Source organism: Hyaena hyaena, unplaced genomic scaffold, assembly GCF_003009895.1.
Source record: "Hyaena hyaena isolate Hyena2069 unplaced genomic scaffold, ASM300989v1 scaffold_63, whole genome shotgun sequence".
In the NCBI taxonomy this organism is placed as follows: domain Eukaryota; kingdom Metazoa; phylum Chordata; class Mammalia; order Carnivora; family Hyaenidae; genus Hyaena; species Hyaena hyaena.
Genome location: NW_024080695.1, coordinates 2,583,303 through 2,595,497, shown reverse-complemented (window position 1 = coordinate 2,595,497; position 12,195 = coordinate 2,583,303). Strand labels below are relative to the sequence as shown.

General features: G+C 65.2%; 1 protein-coding gene across 1 annotated transcript in view; it reads left to right on the top strand.

The window, feature by feature from the left end:
* SORCS2 (sortilin related VPS10 domain containing receptor 2) overlaps positions 1 to 9,217 on the top strand; it is a 410,780-nt gene extending 401,563 nt beyond the window's left edge. The window contains exons 24-27 of the mRNA XM_039232113.1: positions 117 to 216; positions 733 to 835; positions 4,692 to 4,795; positions 6,869 to 9,217. Coding sequence (XP_039088044.1) covers positions 117 to 216; positions 733 to 835; positions 4,692 to 4,795; positions 6,869 to 6,933 — 372 coding nt within the window. The 3' untranslated portion in view covers positions 6,934 to 9,217. The remainder of the gene's footprint in view (positions 1 to 116; positions 217 to 732; positions 836 to 4,691; positions 4,796 to 6,868) is intronic.
* Positions 9,218 to 12,195: the final 2,978 nt, after the last annotated feature.

Sequence of the window (12,195 nt, the reverse complement as noted above, 5' to 3'; positions counted from 1 at the left end):
AGCTGAGTGCCCCCCCCAACCCCGCATCTCTGGAGGGTCAGAGCGGATGTCTGCCCAGCTCTCCCTGCTGGGAAGCCACCGGAGGGACCCCGTCACTCTCCTCTTTCTGCTTTCAGAGACTCCTGGCCATCCAGCAAGTGCTGAAGGCACAAAAGATCAGCTTCCTTCTTCGAGGCGGGGTCCGGGTCCTGGTGGCCATGAGGGACACAGACACAGGTGAGAAGCCCGGGGCTTCCCCTGGCCTGGCCGTGCTCGCCCCTGCAGGGTCGAGAGGTGTGCATCCCGGGCCCCCAGGCGACGCTGCTACCACGGGGACTGGGGCAGAGGACCCCTCAGGCGCCACCCGCTCCTCCTGGCTGGACCCGGGTCAGAGCCCTGGCTTTAAGTGACACAGACATTTAGGGTCTCGGAGGACCTCGGGCCCTGCCCCCACCGGGGCTGTGTCCTCGCCCGTCACGCGTGTGTCCTTTCCTGTTCGGGGAAGCATCTCTGCAGGAGCTGAGGCACGTCCCCTGCCCCATGGAGACGCGGTGCCGTGGGGCAGGCTCACCGCACGCCTTCCAGGAGGAGGGGGCAGGGCCCTCATGCGCACAGCGGGAGTCGGGGGGGTGGCCCGGGGCCGCGGTCCCCCGAGGCCTGCCCACGCCGCTCAGCCGCACCAGGAGCACCTGCCCAAGGAGGCCGGGGTGGGGGACGGTGGCGCCCCGCTGACCGCCGCTGCTTTCCCTGCAGATTCCCAGAGGCTGGGAGGCGGCGGCGGCTACTGGGCGGTGGCGGTCCTCGTGGTCATCGGACTCTTCGCGGTGGGCGTGTTCATCCTCTACAAGTTCAAAAGGCAAGGCCGCCCGGAAGGTCAGGCGTGAGGTGGGGCCTAGGGCAGGGCCCTCGATGGGCTGTGGCGGGGAGCGCGCGAGGCTAGAAGGGCTCCGGGTTCTGAACGGCCAGGGTCCCGGGAGGGACAGCCAGCTGCTCACGACCCCACGACCGTCTTCCACCCCCGCCTCCTGTCTGCCGGCATCGCGGCCTCATCTCCCTCAGCCCCACCTCCCGCGGAGGGAGACCCCGTCCATTTTACAGATGAGGAGGTCCGGGCTCAGAGAGGGTATGCAGTGCGCCCAGGGCCGCACAGCTGGTGAGCAGAGAAGGGGGGTCTGAGCCAGGCTCGCCCGGACTCCCCCCTGCACTCACCACCCCTGCACCCCTGGGGGGCCCTGCTGAGGCTGAGGGGTCACAAGCGTTCTATGCAAGGCTCAGTGGGGGCTCCCGGGACTCTCCTCCCTTCTGGGCCTGCTGCTCCTCTGTAAAATGGGTTTAATAACCCCCCACGCTGGGCTCCTCGCTGCCCTGGAGGGGCTGGAGAATCTGAACCTCCCTGGATTCTGGACTGAGAATGAGCCAGACGTGTCACCAGACTCACTCTTCAGAAGGCAGCTTCGAGATGTGACTCATTGCTTCTCCTGACTTGCTGGTTCAGGACCAGCGGCCTCAGGGCCGCCCTTCGGGACCGTCCGAGACGTACTGACCCTTCCCTTCATGCTCCTGGGAGGCCGAGGGTCCCTCCTCCAGCCCCGCCTTCCCCCAGGCCCTGGGCCCCACTCACCCCTCTCCAGACCCCTCCCAGCTCCGTTTTGTTTGGTTGGTCTTTTATGTAAGTCGTAATCATGTACACCCGCACCTCCTTGTGGATCATCAGCTACATTGTTTGGTTCCAACTGAACGGGCAGCCTGAGGTGCTCTGAGCGTGTGAGCTGGTCTGGAGAATCTGGGAGGACTTCCCTGAGGAGGGGATTTCTGAGTGGGGATTCTGAAGGATGAGTAGGAGCTCGCTGCGGAGAGAGGCCAGAACAGGAGTCGGGCTGTGGCCTTTCTTGGTTTGTAGGCTCGTAGAGGCACTGGTTTCTGGTGGAAAGGTCCACCTGGGTGTGGACTCAAGATCCTGGCCCCGAAAAGCCCCCCGTGGATGAAGGACACAGCCCTCTGCCAGGTGCCCGGGTCAGGAATGCCACCTGCTCCCTGTCTGCTCCCTTCCCACAGCCCGGATGACATGGCTCGACCCCCACAGCCACTCTGAACGTGGGATTTGTCACAGCTGGGAAGTGGCATCCGAGACCAGGATTTCAGGGGCTAAAGCCAGGGCCCCTCCGTACCCCGAGTCAGGGCCAGGTTAAAGCAGGTACCAGCAAAGCCCCAGGGACTGTAACTCCGGGCCTGGGGCTGAGAGGTGCCCCTGCTGGCCAGGGCCCCTCCTGGGCCCCCCTGAGTCTTCAGGTGGATGACAGATGCACTTGACCCATTGAGAGGCAGGTTCACGCCCCCTCTGCCTCCACGGTGTGATGTGGGGCCACGTGGAGAGCTGCCGACTTTATTCTGATGGTCCCTGTGATTTCCTGGTCAGAGTCTGTCTGCTCTTGGCCTCAAGGCTGCCTGACGCCCGCTGTCCGTGGTGCTGGCCCGGGGCCCACCATCCACACGGGTACCAGGCTGCACACACAGAACAGTCGAGGCTCCGCCGGGAGGGGGCCTGGTACTTACCTGGAGGCACACAGGGCCACCTCCCAGCATCCGCCCCCCCTAGTGAAAGGGCGTCCCTGCTCCCCCCACCACCCCCTTCTCATTGTCCCCCACTGTGCCAAGGGCTGCAGTGCTTAAGTTCCCCCAAAGACGGGCCATGGAGGTGTGGCCAGGCCAGGTGGGACTTGCTCAGAGCCTCGACTTCCAGATCTGTGGAATGGGCACGCTAGTTCTCCCAAGGATGTGAAGAGCAAGCATCCTGCCAGCCCCCCTCTGCCGCTCATGGGTGGGGGGGATCTGGCGTCCTGTATATTTGCAGAGATTAAATGAAAAAGGAGAGACTTGCAAGTCTCTCCTGCTGTCCGTGGGCTCCCGGGATCGCCCTGGGGGGCCTGCCTCGACTTCCTCATCTGTGGGAGGGGACTGAGAAGGAGGGAGTGAGGGATGGGGAGGAGGAAAAGAAGAGAATGAGAAGGAGGAAGAGGCAGGGCGGGGGGAAGAGGGGAAGAAAGAGATGAGAGGAAGGAGGAGGAAGGGAGGGGAGAGGGGGAGGGTCAGGACCTCCGACCCCTGGCCCGAGACGGGGGTGGGGGTGGGCGGGGGGATGAGTGTCCGGCTGCAGGGACGGCAGCGGGGCACCTCTCTGAGCTGGAGCTGCAGGAGGCCAGCGGCTGGGTGCCCCCCCACCCATTTCTCTTTCCCCTTGGACGTCAGCATGGATGTGGGTGTCATGTGGACTTTGTCCAGGGCGGGGTTGGTGGGTCAAGGCCACGGGAGGGACAGAATTCCGGCCTCATTAACTGTGTTCCTCAGACCCCCCTGAGGACCAGATAGCAGCTCCACAAACAGCTCGACATAAGGGTCCCCAGAGGATGGGGATGGGAGGAGGACGGAGGGCCCCGGGAGGGCCCCGAAGGTGCCCCACTCAGGGGTGAGGTGCCGGCCCACTGCCTGGCACCCTGAGGGCTCTTCCTGAACTCACCATGAGCGTGGGGTTGCCATGGAAACAGCGAAGCGTTGGGGGGGACGGGTGTCCCCCCTCAGCGCACCAGCTCAGCAAGGAAGGCGAGCTGAGCAGACTGGTGCTGGGCAGCCTCGCTGGTCCTGAGGCCTGAGGCTCCGACAGCCTGTGGGGGTCCCGGGAGCTGGCTCAGCTCCTGGCGGTGTAGCAGTCAGTGTGGGCTGGGCTCAGCTCCGTAACAAACAGCCCCGGCAGCTCAGGGGCTCACCGTCACCGAAGGCTGACTTCTCTATAGTGCTGTCCCCTGGGGCTGGGAGTGGCTAGCTTCCGGGAGTGGCTCGGGGGCAGGGCCATTTCCAGATGCAGGAGGCCCAGCAGGGGGAAGAGAGTTCTGGAAGGACCAAGTCACACCTTAAGTGTTTCAGCCTGGAGGCGACATGTGCCACCTTTATTCATCCTCAGTGGACAGAACCGGTCACAGGGTCTGGCCCAGCCCGGAGGCCTGAAGGTGCACCTGCCATCCGGGCATTCCTACAGAATGGGCGGGGCTTGGGGAGCGGCGTCTGAGAGAGCCTGCTCTTCCCCTCTGACCGCGGGCTCTTCTGCTCGGACCCCGGGCTCTTTCCCGGGACCACGGGCCCCTCCCGGGTTTCGCTCAGGCTAACTAGACATTGAACATGAAGGAGCCTGGCCGGGGGAGCCTGAGCCAAGGCCCAGCTGAGGCAGAAGGGGCTGTGCCCACAGTCTCCTCCCCCTTTGGCCCCGGAGGGACAGGAAATAGAGCGAGCACAGTCCTGGGACCGGGCAGGACTCGGCAGGAGCCTCTCAGAGCCAGGTCAGCGTCCTGGGTCTCCCGGGAATGCATGTCCCACCAACCCAGTCAGCCCAGGACCCTGCTGACCTGGAGACGCCCGATGACGGGGGACTACAGGACAGTAAGATACCCCCCCGCCCCCAGGTGCAATATGACCTCAGTGTAGGTCCCAAGGGAGACAGACCCTGAGCACCCGTGCCCTGGGGCAGGGGGGAGTCCAGGGCTGCAGAGCTCACAGGAGGGAGGGCTTCCTGGAGGCGGTGGTTCGGAGCAGAGATAGGACAGGAGATGAGACACAGGAGCACTGTCTGCACCACTCTCGAGAACGCTCCGGGGCCCAGCCGTCTGGGGGCCCTGGGGGCAGACGGCCTGGGCCGCGCCCTGAGCCCCGCCTCTGCTCCGCAGGAAACGCCCGGGCAGGACCGTGTACGCCCAGATGCACAATGAGAAGGAGCAGGAGATGACGAGCCCCGTGAGCCACAGCCAGGGCGTCCAGAGCGCCATCCAGGGTGAGGGGTTTATAGATGTGATCCCGACTCGCAGACTCTGGGTAACGCCCGTCCCGAAAACCCGCCTCCCCACCCCCCTGCGGGCCCCTGCCTCTGGCCAGCCAAGCACTCAGGACCCAGGGCCAGGGTCGGTGGCTCCGTGTCCCTGCCACCACGTCTGGCAGCCCGAGCACCCGGCCCAGCCCCGCTGGGGGCCCCTCGGGGAAGCCGACTGTTCTCGGGACGTCGGTGGCCTCTCCCCGGTGCCCCCCGGTGCCCCCAGCCGTCCTCTTCACTGGAAATGAGGATTCGGCGGCATGTGCACACGGGCACCGCCGCCAGTGCCCTGCACTTCACAGCTTACAAAGTGCTCTGGCTCCGGCGGTGTCCTGGGCGCCTGGCCCGTCACCGGCCATGGCGCACGGCTCTCCCCGCTTCTGCCTGCCTGGTGCTGGCGTGGAGTCACCTCCAGGCTCCCTGTCGGCCGTGGGCGCTTGGCTCGGGCCTTCAGCAGCTCCTGCCTGTGCCCCCACTCTCGGTGGCCGGCCCCCGCGTCCCCCAGGCCAGCAGCCAGAGCACAGCTGCTGGGAAGACGCCCCGAGGGTGTCGCTGTCACCACAGGTTGACACCCTGTCCTCTCCTGCCGTGTCTGTCCTGCCCTTCAGAGCTGGGACAGGTGGAAATCGGTGTCCCACTTTTTAAGTGGTTGAAGACGGGGCTCCAAGAGGTGAAGTCATTCACCCAGGTGGCTCAGCACCCAGGTGGCTGACGTCGCATCTGAACCCAGGCCGGCCAGCCCCCTAAGCCTGTGTCTTTCAGTTTCCGCGTAGAGTGGCCGGGGAGGCGACCCCTGCCTTTCTCCTTCCCCCGTCCGCCGCAGGGGCCCGTCTGTGGGACGGCCAGTCATCTCCCACATCTGCCAGCGGAGCCGTGGTCCCCAGGAGCGCTGCCCTGCCCCTTCCTGGGACGGGTGACAGCTCCGTGTCCTGAGCCCTGGCCGGGGCTGAGGGACCTGGGTGAGGCAGCCCCAGCAGCGTGGCCATTGGCAGATAAAATAGCTGAGATTGAGAGCGGTCGCTTAGCTGATAAGAACTGGATTTGAGCCCAGCTCCGCGGCTCCGAAGCCTGTGCCCTCCCTTCCCCCCACCGCAACCCCCAGGCTGGGGGTGCACCCCTGCGCCGCCCCAAAGACCCCTCCACCGGCCTCTCCCGCCAGGGGCTCGGCTGCCTCCCACATAGCCCGTCCCCACCTGCCGCAGGTGGCCTGCAAGCCGTCACCTGCAGAGTCCGGGAGAGGCCCGGGGCTTCCCAAGCTTGGACGCAGGGCGCGGGTGTCCCGGGAAGACCCGGGCTCTGGTCGCCTGCCTGTGGCGTGTGTCTGCTGTCACTCTCCTGAAGAACAATTCAGAGCAGACTACTCGCAGGTTATTTTAAGGGAGCACTTAGTATGCGCCAGGTGCATTTCCCCGCGGCGGGCCTAGCCAAAGCAAGGTGACGGACCCCGATGAGGGTCTCGCCCAGCAAGTCGGGCTCGTGAGCCCCCAGACCCGCAGCCACCCTCTCCCTGAGCACCGGACCCCCCCAGGACGTGGCGGGAGCGGCTCGCTGGCAGCTCCAGGGTGGCCCCCTCCCCTCCCCCACGGGGCGGGGATTCCGTCCCCTGGTCACGTGACGCAGCAGGACACCCCCGCCCCCGCCCCCAGGTCTGCGATCTGAGTCACGGCGCCCCTTCTCTCTCCTCCGCTCACGCTGCGCCCCACAGCGCCCGCTGCCAGGAGGGGGCGCTGCCCCTCCCGCGTGCCCCTGCTGCCGCAGGCCGGCCGCCCCGGCGCAGGTCAGTGGGCGTGGCGGCGCGTGGCCGCTGGCCTTGGCCTCACCTCCCGAGGCCTGCCGGGCCCGCTGCTGGGGACGGCGCCGGGGAGCCCACCCTGCGACACACCCAGGACGCGGAGAGACCCCCACTGCCCCGCATCCAGGCACCGCCCCGCACGGCAGGAGGAACCGCGGGAGGCGCCCCGCATGGAGGCCCCGCAGGCCCCCCGCGCCCTCTGCAGGGGCGGGGGCGTGCTCACGGGTGCCGTGTCTGCTTCCCAGGGAACCACTCTGGCGTGGTCCTGAGCATCAACTCCCGAGAGATGCACAGCTACCTGGTGAGCTGATGTCCCCTGCGGCCCGCGCCCCGGACACGCTCCTCCGCGCCGGTGCTGGGACCCGCGGCCCCTCAGAGACCTGCGGGCGCGCCGCCTCCTCCAGCGACAGATGCCCCCTCCCCTCAGCTCACGCCCGCACGGGGGGGCCGGACCCCCGACCCCCCGGACACCCGGCCCACGGCGCCACCTGCCGCTCCCAGCCCGACTGGGCACTTCTCTGTCCCCGGACCCCGCGTGGCTGCTCCGGCGGCTCCACGCCCCGAGGCCCGGCCACCCTGGAGACGGGGAGGTGCGATGCCCGTCACTCTGCCCCGGGGGCCCCTGTCCCCGCACGGGGACCCCGGAGCCCTGCTGTCTGTCTTCATAACCCCGAGGAGGGCGGCTCCTACCTGCATGGCCTCCCTCTGCGGGGGCCGCCCCTGCACAGTCCAGAAAGCCTGTGACCCAGACCCCACCCCTGCCCCGGCCTCCTAACGCTCCGCTGTCCGCCTCTTTCTAAACTGCAGATAATGTAAATACCTCTTTAGGTAGCCGTTTGCGTTCCGGGGGTGGGGGTTCAGCTTTTCGCTCTGTGGTCAGGCTGCAGCCATCTGGGTTGCTTTGTCAGAGCCCCCCTTCTCGGGTCCCTTCTTTTAGTGGCCAGCTCGGCCCCTCTGCCTCCATCCCCCGCCCCGGGGGTCCAGAGGGACAGATGCTCTGACGGCTTTGCCCCCTGGGGCCCGGGGCCTGCACTTCTGCAGCCAGCCAGCAGGTGGCAGGCTCCGCAGGCTCCCTGCCCCGCCCCCTCCCCGCCGGGGTCTCTGCCTCCCCTCGGCCCGGGGCCTGGCGGGGGGGGCCCCCGGGAGAAGGAGGGCCCCGTGCTTCCTTACAGCTGGGCGAACCCGGGTAGGAGCCGGGGACCAGAAGAGGTTTCCAGATGGCAGAACTGAAGGGGCCCCCTAGGAGTGTGCCCCTCCTTCATTTTGAAGATGGAGAAATTGAGGCCCAGAGGGGGTGACTTTACCAAAGTCACACAGCAAGACAGTGGCAGAGGTGCCCCAGGGACCAGCCCTCTGTGCCCCGGTGCAGTGAGTCCACTCAGTCACAGATGCCTAGAATCAGGGACTAGCCGAAGTCTACGTGTGAATATATGGGGTGGGGGTGGGGGGTTCACCTTTTGCCTTGAAACCGGAAGTCAGTATTCTCCTCCCTCCAGCCCTCCCCCGCTCCTTTATTCTCCCTCCTCCACCCTCTCCAATCCCGCCCTCCTCATCCCTGCCCCCAGCTTCCGTCCCAGGCAGGGCTCTCGGCCGCCCAGGGTCCTCCCCTAGGAGGTGGGGACCCCAGGGCCCGGGCTAGCAGCTCACTGGCTGGTGTTGAGTGCAGACTGAAGCCTGGGGGGCAGGGGAGACCCCCAGATGAGCCCTCACACCCACAACAGCCCCCCCCACACACAGGAGTCCCTCAGTCTTTGTGTGTCACAAATAGGGTCTTTGGGACCACGAGGAGGAAGGGGTCCCTGTGTGTCACCCACCAGGTGGTGGGGGCATCCTTCTCCCCAGGCCGCCTGCCCACCTGCTGGGGCTCCTGAGCCCTCCCCCCCAAGGTCACCCTGGGGAAGGGCTGGAGCCCAGGGACAGGGGGTGTGGGATCCCCGGCTGGGACTCTCTGGACGTTTGCCACCACCCCCCCCCAGCCTGTTTGCAGCCTTCAGACACACCTTAGGGAGCCCTGTGTCCCACCGGCCACCCCCACCCTGCCCGCCCCATTGAGCATCAGAAACACAGGGTCAGACACCTGTCAGCACCACCCAGAGCCAAGGTCAAGGTCAGCATGAGTCCCCTGGACACAGTTCCCCCCGCCTAGCTCACCAGTGCCTGCAGGTGACTACCCCTCTGACCTTCCTTGACCACTCACCTTCATTCTCTCTGCTGTTTGGGTCAGGTTTTTGTTCCCCTTAGTTATTTGTGTTTTTCTTGTATTTTATGTTATTCTTTCTATTCAGAGTATTTTGAGAGTGTGGACCCCAGAGCCTGGGGATAAGGCGGCATCTGACATAACCGTATACTTTTCCATCCCCATAACCATATAGATCCGCAAGTAGGTCTGTGGGTTCCCGGGTTATACATTGCGGTTCCACGAATTTGCTGCACAGGTGTGTGCGGCCGGGCGCCTGGGGGAGGTGCGGTCTGGGCTGTGCCCATACTTGGGACATAACGTAACAAGGATGCGAAAAATTCTTTCTTATTTTTCCTTTTTAAAAATCAATAAATCATTTGTGATGCTTTTAACATATTAAATGAATGTAATCAGCCTTTGCCTTATTATGAAGCTGTTATTCAACTCTTCCCTGAACACACACCCAGGCTGCTAGAATTGTGGTCTCGGGGCCCCGGGAGAGGGGCCAGGGACGGTCCCTAACGCTGGGGCAGGTGGAGATGACCGTAACCTTCTCGGTCACTGGATTAGGATCACGCCGCCTGCTAAGCAACGATTCTCCCCGGCAGCGTTTAAGGTCCTTACACACAGAGTTCAAGGCCGTCAGAAGGGCCTGGAAGCATCAGCCCATTTGCCAGATGGGGAGCAGAGGCCCAGGGAGGTTGAGAGCCAGGAGGTGGACAGCACAACAGAGCACACGACTGGGCCAACCGTCTGTCTATTTTTTTTTTAAATTCATTTTTGAGAGAGTGTGAGCAGGGGAGGGGGGAGGGGCCGAGAGAGGGAGACAGAATCCGAAGCAGCTCCAGGCTCTGAGCTGTCAGCACAGAGCCCGCCGTGGGGCTCGAACCCACAAACCGTGAGATCATGACCTGAGCCGAAGTCGGATGCCTAACCGACAGCCACGCAGGTGCCCCTGTCTCTTCATCCCCTAAAGTGCCATCTGGCTTGTCTCTGAGGGGCCCAGAGGCCGGACCTGCCCTCCTTCGACGCCCTTCCTTTCAGAGACGTGGAAACCTGCCCCAGCTTCCTGCCCCGTGGCCACAGCCCGTTTCCAGAAGGCAGCGAGGCTGAGGCTGCGTCCGGGCAGCAGAGCAGGGCACAGGCGGGGACCTGGCAACCCTACTCCCTTGCTTTGCCCGGGCGCAGGCGCCTCAAACACGGCGAGCTCGCACCCCCGGCGTCATGGGCGCTTCAAGAAAGGACGCCTCCACAGGACGGCGGGGCGATGGCCACGGGGGTGGCCCTGAGGTCAGGCTGTGGGCCGCGGGGCAGGGAGGCACCCCCCCCCAGAGCTTGGTTCCCAGGGCACCGCCTGCTTATGCAGGGGGGGGGACCCTGGCAGCCACAGCGCCACCCCTGCGCACCCCAACGTGCCTCAGACACACAGACGCCCCAGGAGCCACGGTTTGCTGGAAGGCTCGCCAAGCGCTCTGGTCCCCACAGGCCGGTACCCCCAGGCTGGCAGCCGCGGCCCCACGCCCGGCACAGCCCCCGTGTCTCCTGGGGGACCCGCTGGCTTCCAGACACCTCACTGCTGTGACCACCTGCTGCCCGCGAGACACGGTGGCTCCTGCGGCCCAGTGAGCTCAGACTCGCTCCAGGCGCCAAGGGCGCAGCCCGTAACCCGCCGGCACACGCAGGGCGGGCGCTGTAGTGGATGGTTAACCACAGCCCGTTCCGGCTCGGCCCTCAGCCCTCCGGCACTCATTCTAGAACGCGCCCTGGCTCGGGGCTGGGAAACAGGGTCGTTCGCGCCGTCAGCAGCTCACATGGTTATGGCCCAGACGCTCAGCTCCGCTCACAATCCGACAGCATTCTGGCCGCGGACGCGTCAGAGGGTGACGGGGACAAAGTGAGCGCAGTAATGACAGCCCCCAGGTAGGTTCCACAAACCCCGCCCCCAGCAGCCCCACCCCCGGCCAAGGGCCGCAAGGCCACAGAAGCCGCGTCCGCCCCCAGCGGGCATCCCTGGGAGCCGCCAGCCTGCGTGACCACACAGCTCCTGCAGAGAGGGCGCGGGCGGGCCACGGCCAGTGCCAGCGGCCAGACGGAGGGCTTCTCGGCGGCGCGAGGACACGTGCCTGCGAGGAAATCACCCAAGGCGAGGAGCTAGACAGCCGGTGTCTATAGTAAAGTTTCTGGAATTTTCTGGGGACTCCGTGGAGAATCGGGACGGCAGCTGTGTGCAGAGTGAGGGTGGGGGACGCTTCCTGAAGACGTGAGGATGGGAAAGAGCAAGGGGAGCAGGGGAGACGGACGGTGTGTCGGGGCGGTGATGGCAGGGCCGTTCCCAAGTCTGAGCGGAGGGCCGGCACCGGCGGGACCAGGAGGCACAGCGGCACCGGGCTTTGCAGCTCCCCTTCCACCTGCTCTGTGTTTGCAGGGAATAAGTGAGGCGGGAAAAGGGGGCTCAGGGAAGCAGGAGAAGGGGTGAAACTGTCATCCGGGAGAGTGAGAAAGTGGATTCGCCGAGCAAGGTCGTAAAATTCCTAGCAGTGAGGAGGCTCCACTGGGGATCTGAGTCACAGAGTTCTGTGGAAAACTTCTGGTGTGGCTGTTTCTCCCAGCCACTTTCCACTGCGCAGGTGTCGGGACACAGACAACATTGTCCTCAGGTCACAAAATGGCTGCAGGAGCTCCAGACTTCGCATCTTCGTCTCCTAAAGTCTAGAGGTGCTGATCGGGTCACATGGCCATTCCCAGAGGGAATCCCTGTAGCTCACTTCCTGGTCATGAGTCACATGCTCCCCTCCCCTCCCCCCAAGCCAGAGTTGGGGCCACTATTCGTCCCTACACTGGGGACAGAGAGCAGCCACAGAAGGCTGATGATGATGCAGAAGTAAACCTTTGTGTTGCAGCCTTAACGCCAGAGTGTGGGGATCAGAGAGGACCCTGCCTCAGTCCTGGGGGTGATCTGTCTGGGGCTCCGCCTATCGGGGGGGCGGGTGGGGGGAGCCGGGACTCGGCTCGCGAACCGGGAAGCGCCTGGTCTGGAGGGAGCACTCCTCCCTCAAGAAGGAGTACCTGGAAGGGAGAGCCGGGCGGACGGCCCAGCCGAGGCGGGGGGAAGGCTGCCCTGTGGGTTCAGAGAGAAGGCGCCGGGATCAGGCGCTCAGGCAGGTCAGTGGAGACCAGAACTCGCACCGGGGGCAGCGAGCGGTGACCCTTGATGGTGACGGTCGAGGGTCTGTAACAGGTAACAAAGGCACGGGGAATGGAGAGAATAAAGTCACGTGAGAGACGCTGTGAGCGCGCGGGGCGGGGGGGGGGGGGGGGGGGTCAGCACAAACTGAGCTGAAAAACCCCGAGTGAGCAGATCAGAAGGGCCGCGGAGGCCCCTGGGCGGTGGGT